This window comes from Convolutriloba macropyga, chromosome 6 (assembly GCF_964194025.1).
Source record: "Convolutriloba macropyga chromosome 6, txConMacr16.3, whole genome shotgun sequence".
NCBI classification, from domain to species: Eukaryota; Metazoa; Xenacoelomorpha; order Acoela; family Convolutidae; genus Convolutriloba; species Convolutriloba macropyga.
In genome coordinates this window covers 15,003,429-15,027,043 of record NC_134473.1, presented here as the reverse complement: position 1 = coordinate 15,027,043, position 23,615 = coordinate 15,003,429, and the positions used below count along the sequence as shown (strand labels likewise).

The 23,615-nt window shown below is 38.7% G+C and overlaps 1 protein-coding gene across 1 annotated transcript in view; it reads right to left on the bottom strand.

Moving 5' to 3' along the window:
- Positions 1-1,445: 1,445 nt before the first annotated feature.
- Positions 1,446-23,615, bottom strand: part of LOC142341507 (protein farnesyltransferase/geranylgeranyltransferase type-1 subunit alpha-like) — a 351,573-nt gene continuing 329,403 nt past the window's right edge. Inside the window, exons 2-8 of the mRNA XM_075392490.1 lie at positions 18,055-18,201; positions 17,457-17,586; positions 16,880-16,991; positions 5,641-5,827; positions 2,928-3,016; positions 2,531-2,655; positions 1,446-1,893 (exon numbers count right to left, since the gene is read on the bottom strand). Coding sequence (XP_075248605.1) covers positions 1,569-1,893; positions 2,531-2,655; positions 2,928-3,016; positions 5,641-5,827; positions 16,880-16,991; positions 17,457-17,586; positions 18,055-18,190 — 1,104 coding nt within the window. The 5' untranslated portion in view covers positions 18,191-18,201 and the 3' untranslated portion in view covers positions 1,446-1,568. The remainder of the gene's footprint in view (positions 1,894-2,530; positions 2,656-2,927; positions 3,017-5,640; positions 5,828-16,879; positions 16,992-17,456; positions 17,587-18,054; positions 18,202-23,615) is intronic.

The window sequence follows — 23,615 nt, the reverse complement described above, 5'->3', positions numbered from 1 at the left end:
AATTTCCGTCAAAAACCAAAAATTTGTTCAACCTCCCAATTTTCGCACTCCATTAAAAAGTTAATTTGAAAAAAAATCACGCTTCAAATGTGTTCGCTTTTCTGCTCTTTACTAAACCAGCAGGAATAAATCACCACTTTACTTCTCATGGCGCAAAAAGCCGGTAATTATGTGATCAGATCTTAGAAATAGGACAGCACACTAATACACTAATACATTGCATGAAAAGCGTATAAAAATAGCCGTTGAGAGGATGACGACGTCTATTAAAAATTACATTTAATTTTGAAAAGTTTGAAGAAAACCCAGAAAATTTCAAAATCTGGCAAGCTTTCATCAAACTTACGAAATTTTTTTTATTATTACTTGAACCAAAACCGACAAAATAGTGGTCAATATGTCCTCAGACTCATCAAAAAGAAGAATAATTGGCACTCGCTTCTATTTGAATACAGAAAACTAAAGATATTTCATGCTAAAAACGCGTCAAAAACACCCAAAATTTTCAAAGAAGAATGAATTCAATGAAAATCAGATGAACCCGACATCAAAACGCTTGGGACGCATCTTGCGAACAGATAATAAAGCCTGACGTAGCATTTATTGAGTCAGCTAGTAGTAAATTCGATATCAAAATTCTCCGCTCAATTTTTGCCGGAAATTCGGCCTAAACGCTCAATTTTCAAGCACTTAAAATTTTGGTTTTAAATATACGGCAATACTCTCATTGGAGTCGTAATGAAAAACAGCACCTTGATACAATCCAAATCTTTTGAACTGGAAAAAATCACTAAGACAAATAACAGCCTGCTATCGATTAGCAGCTATTAAACATACCCGACTAACGTCGGCCAATTTGCTCTCAAACGACTAGTTGGCTTCGTTGGTAGCTAGTCACAGTTTAGTGAGGCTAGCTTTAGCTTAATTGAAGGAACGTGAGGTGAGCGCAGTGAGGGGGGCTGATGAGGTGGCAAAAGTGGGGGGGGGTTGCTGATGGGGCTGGGGGCAACAGTTGGGGGGGGGGCAACGGTTGGAGGTCTTTGGCTGCACGGGTCCTTAAGGCCTGTACGACGTTCCGGGGAAGGGCTTGGGGGGGGGGGTAAAGTGGGTTGTGGGGCTGATGTGTGTGTGTGTGTGTGTGGGGGGGGGGGGTCAACTTCACAACTGCCCTTCACACCATAAGTTTAAGTTTCCAAAAGTTTGCGAATCGCATAACTTGGAGACTAGTGAGTTGAAAGGCTCTAACAGAACTTAATGCCCGCCACTGGGCACTACCTGTTTATCCCGCTTTTGAGGAAGAAAAGTCAAATGAGTTAGACTAAAAATCAGTCAAGCGAAAAATCGCATTAAAAAAGACCAACAGGACTAATATAATTTCGATAAACTTCGTTTGAGAGCAATTAAACGAATCAAATGTTTACCAATTTCCAAAAGATGAAGAAAAATTTGCTGTGTTTGATAAATTAAATTCAAGGATGCCCCATTCAAGAAAATATTGAAAAATTATTTAGCTATATTAAAATTTCGCCATTTTCCTCCTTTTAGAAAAACAATAGCGATTATACAAGTTATTCAAAATTGCAATATTTATGTTTCAGTTTCAGTTGTACAAACTTCCAATAGTTTTTACGCACAATGTCATCCTCAGTTTGCAATTTGATCAGCATAGGTAGCAATTCTTTCTCAACAATGTCTTTACATTTGTCACATCCATCTGATTGAGTGACTTTTTGCTGTAGATATTCTTCGAAGCATGAGACAGCAAACATACACAGATATGGCGAATATTGAGCGTGATGTATTTTGGTCTTTGACGAGTGAGAAGTTCCATTTGCCTCCTCCCCTTCATCCTCTGTTTGTTTCAACAGAACTCTCATGTGATCCAACATTGTCCTGTAATAAACAATCCTTTTTTAAATGATAAACTCGGGTAACAAATGTCCGCACTTTCTTCCGTTCTGCAAAAATTTTTTGTTCCACACAAATACTTCAAGTGCAACAACCTACGTGGCCCCACCAACTGTGGTTGAACAAGAAAAATTTCCAGTAACTTCTATTAAATACCATCAAAAAGACTATGGTCCATAATAATGAAAGTGAGCATATTGTTTGAGCATGCACAGAATTGCAGTTTTTAAGTAAGAAAACTCAGAAAAGTTCGACCCCTCAAATTTTTGCACTTTAAATGTTTTGCGTCGACGAACCTTCGCCTGTCTTCATTGTCGCAGATGCCATGTAAGGATGCTTCCGGAGCGCAAACTTAGCTGGATTTTTGGATAGCAGCTCAATTGATCAGCTAATCAACAACGGTAAAACAACAGAATCAGCTACGCTAAGACGTTTTCCCAAGTATTGCATCCTGCCTTCAACCAAAGCATTTGTTAGACATAACATCATTGAATGATTTCTGACAACTTTAACTGAGGACAAAGGTTGCATGTAATATCTGCACATTCACGCATGATCTATCTACGAAACGATGAAAGGCAAAACTATATTACTCGTGACAGGAGCTCCTGAATTCACAAACCTGCAATATGGTTCTGGAAGGGAATAATTGGCAATGGAGTCGAGAGTCTGGGTTATGCCTCTGAGATAATTCCAAGCACTCTCGTTATAAATGTCGACGTCTATCGCCACTAGGGTATACATAATCTGAAAAGGAACGACTAAGTAGCTCATTAGAAAAAAATCCCCATGCAATTTTATATTTGATTCGAGATTCCAAAGTTTAGCTCACCGCCATTCATATCTGCTACAGCATATTTAGATGCAAGTGACCAAAAAAATCCTGGCTGTACAAAAATGCAGCTTAGATTATTAGAAACACCGTTTGAAAATTTTGTGAGGTAGACAAAAAGAATAATATTTCAATGGCATAAGCAGTTCTATAACTACGTAAAAATGCAGAAGGAAGTTGAACTTACTTCTTTGAGTCTTATTTCATCCGTGTAGTCGGAGGTGTGACTAATGACAAAAAAGCGCTGATTCCAAGCTGAGTTGTTACGAATGTCCTCTGAAACACATCATATTTAAAGCCACGATTTGATTAATGGAACTGGACGTAGAGTTTGCATAATGGAGTAATTCGGCTAAGAAATTAGTATTGCATTCAAGTGTGAGCCAATCGCACACAGCCAAATTTTTCAATAAAAACATTAACGGTCCTTTGTCCAAGACTTTCAAACATAAACCGACAAATGTTCTACTTTATGGGTGCAATAAACCTCGATCCCACCGGGATTGGAACCACTGACCTCCCTCTCCATGCCCACCGGCACTAACCACTGCGCTACGCGTCACTTAATTTTCCTATGCTGCAACCGATTCTATATTAGCAACAAGCTTTACTTCGGAGCACTAGAGATCACTCAAAAATGATGAACGAAAGCGTGAAAGTCACTTGAGAAGTCAAAGAATGTTCTAGAAGAAAAGCGCAAAATTGTCAAGCGAAAAATTAGATAAAAAATTAGATAAAAAAAGACACACACGTTTACAATAATTGCTATGAACTGCGTTCAAGAGCAATTAAAAATGACAGTACCATTCTTCGCATGTACTTTCCGAAGCTACCATTTTGTTAGCAAAATCAGTACTTCTAAATACTATATTTCAACAAAGACTCAAAAATTTATTGGTTCAATTGCTTCACTTAACATAAACCGACAACTTCGGACAAATTGCTGACTCGGATTAGTGTTGGCATTATCCTCTATGCTACATGGGCTAAATACGGCCATCACTCGCAATCGCCTATAAAGATTAGAAACGAAACCACTGAAAATAAGTCAAAGTTCAACAACAACAATTCAATGTTCGAAAAGAATGAAGTTGAAGCTGAATTCATGAACCAACTTGCTTCAGCTAAAAAAAACTGTAGAATACCAAGACACTTCATATTAAGCCTCAGAGAGCGAGGATTTAGGAGGATAAAAAAATGCGGAAGGGGACGCGCCGAGATCTCAATTTCCCTGAACAGAACATTTAGAGCTTAAAGCTCAGGGAGTTCTTAGAGCCCATGACCTCGAGCTTTACCAGTTTAATCCGTATCTTAAAAAGGAAAGTTAAACCACTAAAGGGAGCAGAAGAATGATCTAATTAACAAAATCAAACGGTCAATAAAAGTTTTACATATATAAAACTTAATCGGTAGAATAAGAGCGTCATGCAATATAAACTCTAAGCTAACTTAATCTAAAGCAGAATTATCACAAGTTACTTATCTTATAAAACAAAAGGGGTTGTTAAAAATTCAAAAAAACTTTTAAGGAGGCGATTAGGGAGGACGGCTCCATAGGGTGGGGGTGTTGGGGGAGGAGAGTGGGGGTATGTGTAGGTGGTGGGAGTGGAGAAGGGGATACAGTTAGGGGTAGGGGATTTTTGTCATGGGGTAAGATTGTTGGGGGAGCGTTGAGCTTCTTCAGTGAGCAAATCTGCTTAAAATCTCCTAAGACGCAAATCTCTCAAATATTATTAAGGGAAATCTCAAATACTACTCAGACGTTTATGCCTTCACAATTACCATTTCATCTTGAACAACAATTACAGTAGTTCCTAATTACCATACATTAGCCACTCAGCCACTGTTAAAGTCCGATCACAGAAAACAAACTGACCATATAAAACACAGAAGTTAACGTTCGAAAAGAAAGAAGTCAGGCATTACACCTGTTAGCTCAGAAGAAACTTAAAAAAAGTTTACGTAGTAAGCATCCAAAACGGGGCTCATCTGAAACTTATGATTGTATCTGTCTTTTTTATTTCGTTCTTCATCAAACCTCGTCTAATTTAGTTCATTTTGCAGTGCAACTGATTCTTAAACGCAGGTTGAGTAGAGTGGGTGAAGAATGAAAGTAGCTTGGACAACTGAAATTTCACGCAAAAAAAAAGTAAAATCAGTTAAATCGAACCAAACTTTTGGTTGACGAAGAAAATTATAATGGCGCAATAATAGCTGGCCGCGTAGATGATACAGATCTGGACAACATAAACCAATTAACAGCCGCGATAAATTCACATAAGAGCAATTTAGATCAAGCAAAGCTAAACAGTCACTCGAAAATTCAAATTGCTCAAAAGATTCTAGAACTAACCGTCTGAGCTTAAAATAATTGACTCAAAGTTCACTTGAGAGTAACTATTCAAAATATAAATTGCTGCTTCGGATTTAAAAAACTGATTTAAATCAATTTGGTCATCATTTTGTTTCAAATTTTTGTCGATTTCAAGACGCGTGAATATGCAATTGCTAAATTCATTTTTAATCATTGAAATTGAAGGCCAGAAGCGAAGACTTATTGAAGAGAAGACCATTTATTAGAAATAAAAGCAAAAAAGAAAACCACATCCCGTTATATTTGGTCATGGTCGGCAAAAATATATTTACTAACAGCCGTCAATGCAAAAAAAAATCAGTCAAAATAGTTGACAAAAACATTTTCATTCTAGATAGCTTTGAACAAACTCATTACAGAATTATAGAGATTCAGAAAATAAAGCTTAAAAAAACGCTGCGCCATCATTCCGCAAAATATCAAGTATCAAAGCCGGAGAAAATATTCATCGCTTTCTGATTTCGCAGTGTAGAAATTCAAATAGTTAGAGATTTTCATCGTCATCAGCTTATGCAACATTAATGACCTTTGAGCAGTTTCTCCACGTAATCAAGCTCCTTGTTCCATAACGAATAAGTCTTTAGTAGCCATTGTCTGTATTGCCAGGCGTGGTAGTTTTTGGCATCCTCGTCCAGCATAGATTGCACAAATTTAAGCTCCTTTTTTCTTGTTTTATCGCTGCTCTCACTTCCACTATCGAGCATCTCTATGATCTGCACAAACAAAAAGCTGTTAAGTGAACAACTGAACTGTCCTTACTTACAACTTGCCATTTTTTAATCCTGATCCGTCTTTTTGCTGCTGTTTCATATGGTCCAATGGTATGCTCCTCTACAGCAAAATTACTGTTTGAGCATTGTTATTTTAAACAGTTCACTGAAAAGCGTTATAACAAGAACTCTTTATAATGTCGAAAGCCGAAAGATGTTGATCTAGTACAACGCAGGCTTCAACTAGGTTGGCCATGTTCATTTATTATCTTAACTCTCTATTAAACGGGGTTTAGAACTACGAGACCTGACATTGATCTGTCAATTCCGATCGAAAGTTATCTTTTCCCGATATGTATGGTGCATAAGTCGCGTCAATGGTTTCGCGTCACTTTTCGTGCTTAGTACTCTTCGTTAGTAGCTACCTCCGGCTTAGGAGGGGGAAGGAAAAGAGCATTGGTGGGGGGCACGAGAGGGCGAGAGAAGGGGTGTGTGGGTGTTATTAACTCAGTAAAACTGTAGTTCGAGGATTCAATTCAACTCTTTTTTTCATATATAACGACAAATCTGAAATTCGGACGTACATAACAACGTATAAGCATTATCAAAGATAGCATGTGTCAGCAACGATCAAGGCAACAAGTGGAACTTAGACGGCAAGATTTTTTGTTGTTCATTTAACAGGTTTTTTGTCTGATGTCATTGACGTCAAAATCAGTTCGTATTCAATCGGCAATTATCTAGAAAACCTAAAAATTATAAGCCGAAAACTAGCTTAATCGATACATATAGTGGTTATATTTACTTAAAATTAGGTTAAATGAACTTTTTCGGAACTTTCTATGTATATTAGAACGTTTTATACGCATTTAAATTCGAATCTAAATACCCAATTCTGATTGGATAATTCGTTCATTTACTACGTAACATCCTCCGGCCCGAAAAAGATGTTAGGAAAACTGGTAAAAGTTTTACAAGCGGGCGGACAAGTGAACCGGTCGACGTACGTATAACGGCGGAGCGCGCGACGCTATCGGAGCCGTAACGGAGTTCCACAATCCGAGCGGTTGGGTAGTAACCCCTAGGGTTGGTTTCTTCAACTATCCAAACCAAGTCACCGGTCTTAAGGTGTTGCTCGGCAGGCGTCTGCCACTTAGAGCGTCGGCTCAACGTCGGTAGGTACTCTCTGATCCAACGGGACCAGATCGCATTAGCGTACGACTGCGCACGAGCGTAACGTTTACGATGGTCGAACTCATTGTTGCCGACAACAGACGGAATACCGGTAGAGTGTTCTCCTAAAAGAAAGTGGTTGGGCGTTAAAGCGTTCAAATCGCACGGATCGGCGCTTACGGGTGTTAAAGGACGCGAATTGAGAGCATTCTCCACGAGACAAAATGTAGTATGCAGTACCTCATCCGTGAGGCGACGCGTGCCAAGAATAGTATACAACACGCGTTTGAAGCTGCGTACCAACCTCTCCCAGATACCACCTTGATGTGGTGCGCTGGGTGGATTCAACCTCCACTTAGTACCTTTGTGAGCGAGCTCAGCTGCAATGTTGACAACGTTCCACTTTTCAATACTTTCTCGGAGTTCTTTCTCCGCTCCAATAAAGTTAGTGCCATTGTCCGACCAAATCATGGCAGGTGTACCCCTACGTGACACAAACCGCTCAGCTCCCATAACACAAGAACTGGTGTCCATGGATGTAACTATCTCGACATGGACAGCGCGAGTAGTGAGACAGGTGAAGAGGAAGCCCCACCTTTTCTCAGTAGTACGGCAGACAATAACATAGAATGGCCCAAAGTAGTCAACGCCAGTGTTCGTGAAGGGAGGAGACTGGTAAGCAAGTCTCTCCTTAGGTAAGTCAGATATGTTTGGTTGCATAGTTACAGCTTGGAATTCTCGGCATCTCAGGCAGTGTGCTTTGATGGAACGCAAGGATCATCTTAGTTTCAGTACTGTGTAGTGTTCCTGCACAATTGATCTTAGGTGTTCAACGCCCTGATGATAATGCTTTACGTGCGTGTGTTCAAGGAACAGTTTTACAAACGGATGACGTGCATCTAAGATGATTGGGTACTTTACGTTAAACCCAACTTCAATTAACCGCTTGATGCGGCCTGAGGAACGGATTAGCCCATTTGGACTAATAAGCGGTGAATGTGGAGCAATTCGGCTACTCCGTTTAACGAATTTATTGTCAAGAAGATCTTTTCTTTCGGTTTCAAAAGACTCTCCTTGCACCAAGTACTGTAGATGACGCTCGGCTTCGTCAAGCTCAGTAGGGTCAGTAATGCTACCATCGGGGTTACGGTAGCCGGCATGTTTCGGCAAAAGCCGGAGAACGTATGCGGCAATGCGCAAGTACTTTTGGTAAGAACTAAACTTATCAAATGGGAATAACGACGGAACGGGAGTTGTCTGTTTTTTAACAGATGTAGCGAGAGACAGTGTCTTCTATGATGACTGCTTGGTTGACGCCAAGTTTGATGTTATTAATGACGTCTTTGTTCGGTACGAAAGGGAAATTTGAGTTAGATAAGAAATGTGGACCATTTACCCAACTGCTTAGTTGCAAAACCTCAGCGGACATTCCACGCGTGCCAGCGTCAGCTGGATTATCCTTAGTTGCGACGTGGTTCCATTGGTCAACGCTGGTATACTCCAAAATTTCACAAACGCGGTTTGCAACAAAGATTGGTTGCTTTTCATTAGAGTTTATCCACTGAAGAACGGTCGTGCTGTCTGTCCACATGAATACTTGATTAACAGTTACAGTAAGTGCCTGAATAATTTCGTTCTTCAGCCGAGCGGCAAGTAGAGCTGCTTGCAATTCCAGTTTAGGGACAGTCATTACTTTCATTGGCGCCACGCGCGCTTTCCCCAAACAAACGCAAGCTCTGTTTTTATCTTGCCCGTAGGAGTTGTTACTCGGTCTCGAAGAAATGCGACGGCACTAAAAATATACTGGGAACTGTCACCGAACATATGCAACTCTGTATTATCAAAGGGTCCACTAAAGTAACTTCGAGGAATTTTGATGTTTTCAAGCTTTGGTAAGTCCGCACTCCAGACCAAAAATCTTTGAACCATGTCCTGTGGGAGCTCGTCATCCCATTGTTGTCCTGTGACACGCCAGATGTCTTTTAAGAGCAATCGCGCACCGACGGTAAACGGTGCGACAAGACCAATGGGGTCAAAGACTTTCGAGACAAGACTTAGGACCAAGCGTTGCGTGAGGGACTTGGTGATAGCGCAGCTTGTACCCCGACTCACAACTAAAGTGTCATTAGTGTGATCCCACTTTAACCCTAGCACATGCGATGAATCCTCCTGACATGAAACAATAACCTTGGGCTCAGTAGATTGAGAGGAACCATCAATTCGGTCAGCCAGATTTGGTACATTGCTTACGAACTTTGTAAGCTTGAACCCACCGAGATGGAGAAGATGTACCAATTCCTTCGATCTATTGATGGCTTTCTCTGGAGACTCCACTGAGTCAAGATAGTCGTCCATGTAGAAGTTTTCAAGGACGGCTTTTGCAGCTTCGGGGTAAAACTTGGCATTGTCTCTCGCAGTGCGTTGTAATGCATACTTGGCGCATGTGGGCGAGTCTTTAGCCCCGAATATATGGCGCGTATATTGATACACTACAACGTCAGTTGTGGGGTCCTCCCGCCACAGAAAGCGAAGTGATGGATGATCTGATGGGGTAACACGCCAACCTGTAGAAACATTCCCTCGATGTCGGCGGAGACGGCATATGGATGTTGTCGGAAGCGAAGAAGTACGTAAATAAGATTTTGGAGCAGATCAGGGCCAGTGAGCAAAGATTTATTCAGTGAGGCGCCATGAAATTTTGCTGCTCCATTGAGCACCCTACGCACCTTACCTGGTTTGTTCGGGTTTAGAACCGGATGGTGGGGTAGGTACCACTCTCTACCAGACCGGCTCTCAACCTTGTGAGCGTCCGGAACCTCAATTACATACCCCTTATTTAGGTCTTCCTTGATGGTATTAGTATACTTCTCCCTGAGGTCTTCATCCTTGGCCAATCGTTTTTTGAGAGACTTTAGTTGCACAAGAGAGGAGAAGTAATTATTGGGGAGCTTGGTGTTGTCTGCTGCCCACAGCATTCCGACATCGTATCTCAAGCCATTGTGTACCGTCGTATTCTCGAGTATTTCGTGAGCCCTTGCGTCTGCTGCAGATCTTGAGTCAATCTGCTTGTTTGTTCCGAATGATTCAATGTCGTACCATGCCTTTACTTGACTTGCTAACTCCTTGTCATGTTCGATATTCACTTTAAAGCACGTTGAGGTTAAACACGAACTTGATGGTAACGGACCGCTTAAGACCCAGCCTATGGGTAAGCGTACGGCAACGGGTGAACACTTCTCATCCGCAGAGAAGTATTCTAACGGGCGGATGGCATGATAGACATCTTGTCCGAGTATCATCTCAATGTCTTTATAGGAATATGTCACAGGATCAAGGACTGCTAAGTGTGGGTAAGTCTCTTGCAGGGCCTGTACATTAATTATATCAGAGCCGACGTTCAGACTCTCTTAAACGAAAGGATTGATGGTAAATGGTTCGAAATCTTGATGTTCTCTTGGTTTCACAGTACTTTCAACGATCCTAGTGTCAACTACTTCTTCGGTATTAATACCCTTGACAGTTAGCTTTAGTGCTTTACCGTGCAAACCGAGTCTATCTGCGAGACTACCGGCCACCCAAAGGTTACTGCAGGCGGTATCACACAATACTAAAGCCTTGATATCTAAACCGGAGGAACTGAACAACTGCAATTCAGTCACCTGAAGGAGCCCCTTAACATCAGTAACAGATGACATTGTTGTGGTCTTATTAGACGGCTGTTGACTCGTAGTTGCTTTACTTTGACCTATGTTGACAGAAGACTGGATGGTATTTAGATTTGTTGACTTTTTTGTTGGGAAAACCCTATCTGCTCCATGCAATAGGGTGTTAGGCGAACTATTGCACCCCTCTGCTCGGCACTTTCTTGGCTGAGGGCACTGGCGGAATGTGTGCTTGTCCCGTAAGCACGAAAAGCAAAGTTTGTTATCCGCCAACAACTTAGCTCTCTGGGTTGAAGTCTTTTCCTTGAAAACTCGACACTCCCATAGCCGGTGGTTACCTTTGCATACAATGCATAGAAAGAAAGTGTTTGTGGAAGCAGATGGCATTTGCTTCTTTGTTTCCCTTTGTTGCGAATTTGATGCAAACACTTTTGAAGCTGTTTTGGTCTTGGTTACTGAAGTGCTGTTATCTTCAGACCTTGTCTTGGTTGCGCTTTGTTTCATAAGATCGTGGGCCTCAGCCTTTTCTTTAAGCCAGTCGTTAAAGTCAAGGAGGGTAGGCTTAACCCAGTGCTTCTTAACCGTAAAGAGCGACCATGACTCTTTCATGTTTGGTGGTAACTTTTGTACTGCTTGGTTAAGTAGGGAAGCGCTCTTCAAGTCAGCATCATATGATAGTGACTTGAAAACCCCAACGAGGCTGGATATTGCTGCAGAATAGTTTATGATGTTATCACTGTTGGGCATTTTAAGAGGAGGAAAATTGTTTAGTTTATCCAAGTGTGCACTTACGACTGCATGTGGCTGGCCAAATTTACGTTCTAAAGTCCTTAGTGCATCCTTGTACATTAAACCACAGTAAGCAAACTCGGCGATTGCAATCTTTGCTTTACCGGTGACGAGTGTTTTAAGGTACGTCAATTTAACGTCATCAGTGAGCGACTGCGAGTCAATCGCGCTTTTGAATTGACCATACCACTCATGCCACTTTAATGGGTCGCCATTAAACTCTGCAAGTTTCCACTCGGGCAAAGGGTCGTTTTTCTTACTTGTTATCGCATCAGCCAGTTCCCTAATCTATGACGCATTGTCTGGTATCGGAGGGGCAGTTGCAGACACCTGCGGACCGCTCCAACTCAATGGAGTGGGCCCAACATAGGGGTATGTTGGCTGAAAAACCTGAGTGGCTAGACCAGGTACAACATTACTAGTAATCCCGATCGGGTTTTCCTGCTGTGCACCTGATGGTGATTGCATATCAATCAAAGGGGGCGAATTCTGATAAATTCGTAGTGGAACATTAGTGCTTGATGGTGCGATATGCGTGTGTACATTTGGAGGCAGACTATTCACGGTGATTGTGTCTTGGTTGACTATTGACGGTCTGTGCTGTGGAAACCGCCAATGACTCATATTTGGCACAAAGTTCTGGCCAAGAGGGATACTGGGCATATTTAGGAAAGGAGGAGCAACAGAACGTATGACTTTGTTTACTCGGTTATTATTATTTTGAAAAGTGTTGTAGACGTGAGGTTGATTGATCATTGGGGCGTGTAGAATGGGAGCAGTGACGTTAGGTGCAAATACTGGGTCCGGAATAGGAAGGTCAATGGGATGAGCGGCTTCGGAGTTGTGCTGTTGAGTGTTTGGACTTGGTGGGGCGCTTGGGTGCAAGGGAAAGTTTATTGCGGGGGCTGGATGATTTGTTGTCGGAAAAGTAGGAATAGTGGCGTTTGGTGCTCGGGGGACAAAATTAATTTGTTGTCGGGAGCATATTCGCTGGGCCGAATTATTCTTGGGTAGACTTGATGTTTCAGGTCCCCTAGATTGTGAAATTTGAAGTTGTGCGTTCGGAAATAACTCGGATGCATTATTTTGATTTAATTGCGGTGCAAACGGCTGTGGTGGAATGGGCTGTTGAATAGGGGGTGAAGAAGCCCCTGGGGCGTGTACAGAAGGCGGCTGACTATCCGCGGTTCCTTGGTTAGTTATGCTTGGAAGCGCCATGCCTTGCTGGCCGGTTTGATCTATTTGCGCTCTTAAATGCGCCTGGTACAACGCCTGTGTGTTAGCAGCAGCCAAAAAATTTTCAGGTGGAGTATAATAGGGTTCGAGTTGCTGCAAGGTCTCATTGCTTAAAATGTAATTGCCTCGACAATTTTTTGGAATAGAATGCCTTGAATTTTCAGTGTTCTGATCTTCCACTGTTTTGCCGTTGTTGTCGCTAGGACATTCTGGAGGGTCAATCATAACTTGTGGTTCACTAGTTTTCTCCTCATTGTGAAAACTTAAAGCAAGTGAGGTGTTGATCCAGTCTTGGACAGCCTTTTCACTTCTCATTGAGCTTCTAGCACTTGCAGTTGTTTCAGATTGGCTACCTTTAGAAACGGCGTCCAGCAATTCAAATTCTTGCAGAGTTGCCTCTGCCAACCGTTTCCTGTTGTTTTCCTCCAGTTCATCTATTTCCATTTGTTTTTCTGTTTAGCAAGGCGAATGGCTGCCTCATTCTGTTTTTCAATTTCTTCGCGCTTCATTTTAGCAATTACGTAATCATGTTTACGCTGACTAGATGTTTTTGACGAGGTCATAATTGAGGGAACTCTAGAACGAATGTAAGCCGCAGCGTTGATGTAGTTTCGTGCTGAAGTGAGTATCTTGTCATTCTTAGTTGTCATTGCTTCCAAGTAAGACTCTAATGAAGGAACAAGTGCACTTGGATCCTCTGTTTTTCCAGCAAATGCAATCAGGTCCTCATTTTTGTCTACAACAGTCATAAATGCTTCGTTGCACTTTGTTACTAGGCGTTCAACTTTCACTCGCCTATTTTGACTATTTATACAATGAAGAATATCTTCATGTATGGCATGCAATTCAGCCTCACGCTTTGACCTGGCAGCGTACAACTTTTTGACTTTTTGATCAAGACTATTAGACATTACGATGTTATTATTTCCAAATACCAGCAAAACTACCACTGCACACGGTTATCTATTATATGCACACTCCAAACAAATCAAACCCACACACAACAATCCCAACGCAAAATGCACCAAACACAGCACACTGTAGACAGTCTGTAAAACAAACCACCCAAAGAGCAGAAAAGGTCGTCGAGCACACAGTGCCCAACAAAAAAAGAAGTGGAGCGCTGAACGCTATGCGGTCAACGCGAGGGGAGACAAAAGACACGGGAAGTCGAGCAAGCAACGCGCGACGAAACGGAGACGTTACGGACTGGAAGTCGAGCGAGCAACGCGAGACGCAACGAAAACGGGACAGACGAGAAATTGAGCGAGCAGTGCGCGACGGAGCGGAAACGGGACTTGTGGGAAAGCGAGTGAAAAACGCGCAACAACGAAACGGGACGGTGCAAAAGAACGGGCGGGAAATGAGGTCGGAAAGAACTATGTTAGCAGACCACAGCAAAAACTCATCCAAACAAACTAGCCGTAACTCCAGAACAAACTTAAGTCACACCCTAGGAAGAAGGAGAGAAGTTGCTGCAAGACAATCTAATATAGTTCATTATGAGGCTATAACGACAAATTTAACGACAAACTAATTTACGGCAATGCAGTAGTACACTAAAAGGATGTAAAGATCAAGAAATTTACTAGCCGTAACTCCAGAATAAACTTAAGTCACATCCTATCAAAACCCAAACCAAAACAAACAATCAGCATACTAACGGTATTAAACAAACTACAGCATAATTGAATGAACTACAATAGTGTATTTGTAGACTAAGACAGTTGGAAAAGTCAAGAAACAATCCAGCCGTAACTCGAGAATAAACTTAAGTCACACCCTAAAAGATAACAAGACCAAACCAACTAGCAATCATACAGGTACACACAAACATAGAGCAGCAAAATCAAAATACTACAACAGGAGGGCTAGTAAATTAGTAAAGTTGAAAAGTCAAAGAACAATCCAGCCGTAACTCGAGAATAAACTTAAGTCACACCCTAGGAAGCTATAAGACCTAAACAACAAACCAGCACACTAGCATACTCAACATACTACAGCAAAAACAACAACATACTTCATCGCATATGACATACTACACTGAAATCTGGAAAAGTAGACAGAAGAAAACGAAAAGCGAAGTTTTGGGAGAGCGACGTTATTGGAAAAAGGGAATACGGAGAACTGAAAATTTAAAGGACAAAAAGGACGCGCACGAAACGGTACATAAACGAGCGACGAAAAAAATTATAGGGATTCAATCGTATTTTTTTTATAGGCCAGAGGTTGTGAAAATTTGTCAAAATTTTATACTTTTGTTCAATTTTTTCTATTTTCGGTCAACATTTCTTCAATTTCTTGAATACGGAACGGTAATCCAGTAAAATGGACGGTTTTATGTCTGAAAGTACGGTTTTTCAATACTCTATATTGATATTCTATGTTTTTTTTATTTGCATCAGAATTTACCAAAAATTTTCAAAATTGGACAAATTAGCATAATTTTCTTTCAATTTTCTCTTTATCAGAGGTTTTTTTTTGATATACGAACAAACTATATCAATATTTTTGAATTTTTGGTAAATCTACCAAAAAATATCAATAGCGATCTTTTTTCGTCTCAAAAATTATATTTGCGTGGGCCCCTTACCAATAATTTCTACAGAGAATACATGCGAGATCGAAAAAAAAAGTTCACGGGTTTGGTTTCTTGCCGTCTAAATTCAAAAATAGGCTTTTGATGCAATATAGTTTAGTTTTGTCTTACAGTTTTTTTTTTGTTGGGGATTGTCCATGAGTTGAAGGACCCATCAATAGCTGACAACGTCATCAATTGTAAAATTTTGATGAGGAACCTGTAACTCTAAACCTGCGATTTCCTTAACCTTGATCGGAGTTTCAAATCCATGCTCGTCAAAATAGTCAGTTGTCAAACTGAACCTCTTGAGATCAACAAACAGGGAATCGCCTCTAGGGAAGGTTGTGTTGAGGCACTCTAATAGCTCGAGATACTCTTCGGATCCAGTTTTAGGCCACAGAACTCTTTCATCGCAAGCAGAACATGTACATTGATCTGCGATATATATAAAATTGAAAGCACGCGAGCAAAATGGGCGCAGTATAAGATCATCTGGTTTCTCGCCAGATATAATTTCGTATCAAATGCTACGCTTAATTTTCTCTGCTGCTTTAGCAACGATTATCAAGTGGCCATACTGCCCTTTAAGACGTTTTATTACGTTTATCACAACAATTAGGCTAAAAGTGTTCGTTCATAAGCAGGAGCGGCACCATATTAACTCAGTAAAACTGTAGTTCGAGGATTCAATTCAACTCTTTTTTCATATATAACGACAAATCTGAAGGGCCATACTGCCCTTTAATACGTTTTATTACGTATATCACAACAATTAGGCTAAAAGTGTTCGTTCATAAGCAGGAGCGGCACCATATTAACTCAGTAAAACTGTAGTTTGAGGATTCAATTCAACTCTTTTTTCATATATAACGACAATTCGGACGTACATAACAACGTATAAGCATTATCAAAGATAGCATGTGTCAGCAACGATCAAGGCAACAAGTGGAACTTAGACGGCAAGATTTTTTGTTGTTCATTTAACAGGTTTTTTGTCTGATGTCATTGACGTCAAAATCAGTTCGTATTCAATCGGCAATTATCTAGAAAACCTAAAAATATTAAGCCGAAAACTAGCTTAATCGATACATATAGTGGTTATATTTACTTAAAATTAGGTTAAATGAACTTTTTCGGAACTTTCTATGTATATTAGAACGTTTTATACGCATTTAAATTCGAATCTAAATACTCAATTCTGATTGGCTAATAATTCGTTCATTTACTACGTAACAGGTGTTGAGCAATTGATAAGCTTACAAAAGCGTAGATGCGGGGCATTTAGTGCCCTAATGTGCTTCCAATAATATCACTTATGCTTATATAAGCAACTATTGAGATTTAAATTGAAAAATGTGATCAAATTCAGTCCTTTTCCTTTAGTTTTTAGAAGAGGAGAGCACACATTAATTAAACCTCAAGCAAATCAAGGACAGAAGTCAATCAAAAAATCAACGATCAAGCAGCAATTTTGCTCAAAAAAGCAACTATAACCATTTAACCATATGTAACTGCCATAATACGGATTAGGAGCAAAAAGTGTCATACATTTTTTTTAAATTTTAACGTTTTTAAAACAGTAGTAAACTTTAACAAGTTTAATTTATTCTGTACCTTCTGTCGGTGGAACCAGACTTGGTAATTCTTCGGATTCATCTCAATCATCTCATCCAAAAATCGCAACTCTTCATCCAAATCACACTTCAGTTCTCTGATAAGCTTGCGTCTAAAATTAAGCAAAACTTCTCTAAAAAATATACCTGCAAAACATTCTTCCAAGTTAATAGGTCACGCTTCTCTTCGCGGAGTATTTCTAGTAATAATTTAAGAGCATTTTAATGACGTCAGCAATTTTGAAACACGCATAAGAAAAGAATATAAAATCTGGAGCTGATTGCATTAGTTTTGACTGTCGGCAAAATTTCAAGGTGCACGTTTCAACAACATTTGCATCTCTGGGGCTCATATTTTGCATTTCAAAGCAATTGACATGAACGTTCATTAATTGAACACTCATAAACTTAACTGGACCTGTGGATATACCCCTGGGTTTAGTAAAATTAGAAATTTCACGCCACACAAGTGTTTGCATCAGTTCCAGGAAATTAGCAAACAGTTCAGGGGTTGCAAAGAAAATTCCCCACTAAAGTGAAAGATCCTCCAAATTTTGGCATACATCAGATGGACTTACCTGTAGAACCAGACTGTGTAATTTGCTGGATTAAGCCTTGCAGCCTTTTCGGTCAAACTAAAAGCTCGCATCGATGTCTCTTCCGATTGAAAAACAGCACGCATGTAGTCGTACACTTCAATGAACTCATCTAAAAGAAACCAAATGCTTAGAAGAATCGGAAGAAAGCAGGAGGAAGAACACTTGATAACTCACTCAGACCTGAAATTAAACGGCGCAAAATTATACTTGCGCAGAAATGCAAGAACTGCTAATATCAGTTGCCAAATACTGCAAATTCAAATACAGCAAAACTGGCCCAGAACAAGTCGCTGTAAAGGCAAGGAAAATCTTATCACAACTGCAACGGGTTTTGTAGTAATATTTTCAAAGCTCCTTTTTGTCATGCTTATTTTCAACAGCTTTGGTGAAACAGATACTTACAGTAGATACTTCTACGTGAACTTAACATACACTTGCTGCTCTCGGGTTTTACCAGGTAAGCCTTGACTGAGGTCGAGCAGTCAAAAGCGTCAGATGAAAAATCGATCAAGCGAAAAATGACAAGAGCAACAGGACCCAAATATTTCCCAAAACTTTTTTGAGAGCAAATATTTACCTGTATATTGTATTTTTGCAATTGGATGCAGCCCATCGTCCTGACTTATCGGGGTAACATCTGACCACAGGTCGTCGTTCCGTAAAGAGTAATAGTTTTCTTCAAAGTAGCTTGAGTCATAGCTTTCCCTCGCCATCAAGTTGATCTGAAAGAGTAACATTGAAACATTACGATTGTCAAAGAATTGAGGAAAAATTCAACTAATTCTAATAAACTATTAAAAAATTTTGTCCGTAACCCAAACCGATCCAACAATGTTTCAAAAATGGCAGCACAGTAACTGTGTATGAGTCATGGAAGGTAAACGATAACAAATTGTTAGTTGAACAGAGGAGAAATTCGATATAAAATATTCATAAATTATGGGAAAAAATTTCAGAATTCAACTTACGGGATATGTCAAAAGTCAAAGAGCAAAAATGTTGATAAATACAACATAAAGTGTTAAACAAAAAATCCAGCCAAAAGTTTTGTTTAAATTGCATCAAAAAACAAAGACTGAAAAGAGCAACGAGCTGCAACTGACACGTAAATTAAAAATAACGAGAACAGAAAGAACTATAGCAGTAGAACAGAATTTAGAGCGACATCAAGGGTTTTCACCCAATTTACAGTTCAATTGAGTTTTAATTTATTCAGTATGTTACAGTTTCCACATCTGCAAATTATTCTCCAGCTACATTTATTTCTTTCGTTGTAATGTTTCTCAAAGAAGTTCCAGTATATGCTCTTCATTGTTGTTTTGTTCAAAAACTGTCCAAAGTAAGTATAAGTTCTAGATATGTAGTTGAAGAGTAGTTCGATGCGTCCTAAGAAGTTATCGTCAGTTCTGTTTAGTCGGCTTTTTGGTAATTTTATTCATTTCTTTCAATTTGTCTTTTCGTTTTGTTTTTCATTTTCTAAAAAGTCGTTGACAATCTCCCTGCATTGTTCTTCAATGCTGTTTTGTTCAAAAACTGTCCAAAGTCAGTCTAAGTTCTAGATACGCAGTTCAAGAGAAACTACAGAAACGCTTTTTCGACAAAGACAAGAAGATAACTCATTTCATTGTAAAGGCTCAGTAGTAGAAGTCTTAGTGCTTTCAAGGGTTTTCGGTAATCTATAATTGAGCATAAAATCCAATTCACTGCACGGTGCTGTAATATTCAAACTCATGAAGAATTGTTTTGTTTAGGAGCCAGGTTTGAAAGGCATAGACTGCTACAGGTACTACGTACCTGTGTTTGCGTTCAGTTTCTCTTTAAAATTACATGTTGAAGCGAGGTTTCTTTTCAGTTGATATAGGGCTGCCATTGACTTTTTGGATCCTCTTTGACAGTTTTCTTTCTGTTAGAGGTTTTGTTGTACAATTAATCCAAAAAGACATTGGGATGTTGATGGTGCAAGTTTCGTATTAAGTACTTTTACATTCAGAACACAATTTTTAATATTTGGTTTATGACTGTCCTCAAGCCGTTTTTTGATGTTTTCTGTGGCTTGAGTAATTTCGGCTTAGGAACATTGCTTTAAAATCGTCCGTACAGCCAAAACTATCTATGTTATTCATTGCTGTCGATAGATCAATATGCTGGAGTAATTCAGATCCCTATGCTACATTTTTTTATTTCGGGTAAACAATTGAACAAAATACCTCGCGCGCTAAGTGTCAATCTTTGATTATTCATGTACGTCGCAACAGCATTGATAAAGATCAGTAGTTGCCACCGCAGGTCAATAAAGGGAAACTGTGTGACAAAACAAACAAATGAAAACTTTGAAAAATCAACAAAAAACTGAAATTCAGCAATTCAAACAAGAAAATGCAACAGAAATTAATAGAGTTTTAAATGGAAAAAGCGGATGATTTGGATGTTCAAGATAACTAGATCAGATCTATCATATGATGATGTCCATGTACAACTATATGGAGAACAAGAAATAAAAACTGGAGAAGCTGTTATCAGAGAAACAAAAACTGAACTTCGCAGACAAAAAATGCTCTTTAACAATTTTAGTCTCTTTATCAGAATTTTTGAAACAATTATGATTCCTTCTCATTATAGCCCCCCCCCCCCAGCTTAGCGGTCATATAAACTATAGACCCCAATCATGGTAATTAATCCAAAGGGGAGGTGCTATAATTTCGTGGGGAATATAAGACACAATTATGAATAACGAAAACTTTCAACTCAGGTGTTTTTTCTGAGTGTCGGTGTTCACACAAAATTCTGCCGCTATTTCTTCATGCGTACACGAATCACGGTTTCAACAGAATGAATGTACAAAAAGAATAGTTCAACAAACATTTCAATAAATCCAACCGATATAACGATCTTCGGGCATAACAATTCCGGTTAAAATAACATTTTTGTCAAAACACGGGTTTAGGTTCTTCTTTTACAAATCAACATCCCCGATATCCAATGCATTTTTAAATACAACGAATTGTATTCGAGTAAACTGGAAAACTTTGACAAAGTATTAAACGGTCCCATTGATTAGTTAAGTAACACGCGTCTCATTTAATTTTCAAGTAAACCACAAAAGTATTTTAACTTTAAAAGATTACGGTCTGCCACGTTAACACCAAACACAATATGTCGTTCACAAGAGTTAAAATGCAATAGACTGAACATAGATGCGTCTGAACTTTAAACTTATCTCGAAAATCGAGAGAGTGGAATCCATTTTAAACAATGTAAATACAGATGTAGAACGGACATCGACTTTGTAAACTATCAGAGCCAATTTGGAGACATGCACCGTGAAAAATTTTTCCTACGAGAAAATGCAACTAAGGAAAACTCGAATTTAAAGTCTTCACTTTTTGTGAAACATCAATATAAGCAGACGCATACAATCTTATGTAATAGAAAAAAGCTTTTAAAAAGCAAGCAGATAGACGCGAAAAAACGTTTGCAAATGTTTTTAAATGGACCTCGAAAGAAAAAGGAAAAATTCACCAAAGAGAAAAAACAAGAGGGCTCGGTAATGTGCTTAAGCACATAATGTTCCGACCCCGCTCATCCACATTCTTGACTTAATTGGCAACCAAATGACGAAGAGATAGAAAACTTTCAAAACATGCATACCGTTCAATAAACAACCAATGGAATACAATAAGGTCAAGCCTGAGAGGCGATGAAAGTTATTGATAATAGGACTACTAGAAAAAACAAGATTAAAAATCAAATAACAAACATTATTTACGACCAAAAAAATTATAACAAAATCAAACTCGCATCAGATAAAGCCCAAAAAAACAAACTAACCTGTACTTCATAAGAAAAGATATGGGACCTGTCCTCGAAGCGACTGGTTAACAGGTCAAAACAGAAGAGCGAAGAGGTTCGAAGTTCAAAATTACGTTTCTATTTTTGAAAACAATTGATTTCACAGTTATTGATGTCATTTGATATCAACTGAAATCACTAAAATGAAAATTTTTATCTCCAAAGGAAGCAATTGAGAAATGTCATCAACCAAAGTTCAATTGAGTACAAATTCAAAGCCAATGGGACCTACGATTATTGTTTTAAATTAAAACGAAAACAAAACTTATTTAAAATGTACAAATATATAAAAGTCTAAAACAGTTTATGAAACGTGGTAGTAAGAGTTGTAGCAAAGCCAAGAGACAAATCTTTGAAGCTAAAACCGTCACGAAGATTAAATTATAGCTCAATGGAAATGGGTTGTGACCTTTTGTTATAGAGACTGACCTACAAATCGACAGAAAAACTATTTAAAAAACGGCGAAGCTCAAAAAGCTAAATATGTTTTTGAAAAGAAATATGTTCATTAGTCATAAGCAACTTAGGATTTCTGCAAAAAACGATGAATTATGTTGCAACACCTCAGGAAGCCAATTCGGCTTGTTGAAAATGAGACTAAGTCACGACCCCTCAATTAAAAAAAACATTATGAAGTCAAAATTTCAAACAATTTTACGACCTCACACTGTTCAAAGCACAATATTTATAAGATTTTACCTACAAGAACTTTAAATTGTCATTTTCGTTTCATCTTAACATCAGCGAGTCGTCCTTATAAAAAGACTATGTAGACATGACAACAAAAAGAAACCCAAAAGTTGAACAGTATAGAAACCTCGAAAACTATTTTGGAACTAAACGTTCGAAGCAATCAGTTACAACGCATAACTAGGCGAAAGAAATGTTTGAATCAACAAAAGAAATTGAGACTTCTATTTAGTGACATTGAGTTACATGGTGACAAAAATAAAAGCAAAAAAGACAGTTGAACTTTTTTTAAATTTTAAATTGAAAGTCATTAAAACAAGCAGCTATAAACTCAAATCCTTCAATAGATTCAGTTATACATCTTGGGGAAACAATTGAGATTTTTCGTTATCAGATATATGGCGTAAAACAAAAACAAGGATAGGCAAAAAAAGCTTTGCGAGATATTTGTGTCTCAGCCCAAAATGCATAAACTATGCAACAAAAACAATTAACAGATCTAGATACTCCTTCTTCCGAAGTTGAGCATTTAGCATGCTTTTTTCATTTGGACTTGAAAAAAATTGAAAACGTGGAGTATCAAAACAAAGAAACCGTTAGTTGAATATAAAACCGTTACAAACATTAATTTAAAACCCACATGAAATTAGTTTCCGCCTTTTTTTACTGAGACTGTGCCCGAAGTCGATAGAAATAAGACAAAATAGGCAAAACTCGAAAATTAACCAGTACATTCTGAAAACAATATATTCATAGTCGTAACAGAAATTAGCTAACAACTGAAAAAAATGTCTTGGAATAATTTAAATTTCGTGAAGTATCTGGATTTTTGATTGGGGACACTAAGTCTTTGGGCTGAAAAAAGTATAACAAATGAAAGCAAAAAACTCAAGAAGTCCTAAAAATTTTTAAGAAGAAAACTTGTGAGAGCCATAAAAACCATGAGTTTAACTCTGAAACCACAAAAAAATCTCGTTGGGCTTTTTTTACTGTAATTAGTATCTATCGTTAATTGAGCCCTGATTCGAAATTCTTAGAAGGTAGCGCTCTATTAAAATCTAAAAGTTAATCGTAGGGATCCATGGTGAGATCAAGATCAGCTCAGATAATTCTGCGCGTCTAACAAAACACTCAATTGTTCAAATGGTTGTGAAATAGATCAGTTTTTAAACAAAAAATTTCAGTTTGGCAAAAACAAATAGTGCATTTTGTATAATTATCAAATTTAAATTTGCAAAATTTTAATTCCAGAAGATTCATAAAGCCAGGGGAGAATAACTAGCTCGTTTGAGCTTAAGAAGAATATGAACGCAGTTTTAAGGTGTCTACTTGCAGCAACTTTAAAGCAGTTGGGCTAAAAAAGCAAATTTAGTCCCATTTCTGACGAAAAAATTCTGAATTTTGAAAAATTTAGCATACACTCTCGCCAAAAAAATTGGATCGAACAATTCAGCAACCCTACTCCTTTCTTAGAGATGGAATAAAAAGCACTACAGTTGACAATTTAAACAAAATTGCAAAATTGACGAAAATTTTGTCAGAAAGACCGAAAATGTGAATGAAAACAGATGAATTACGTCTAATATTCACGAAACTTTA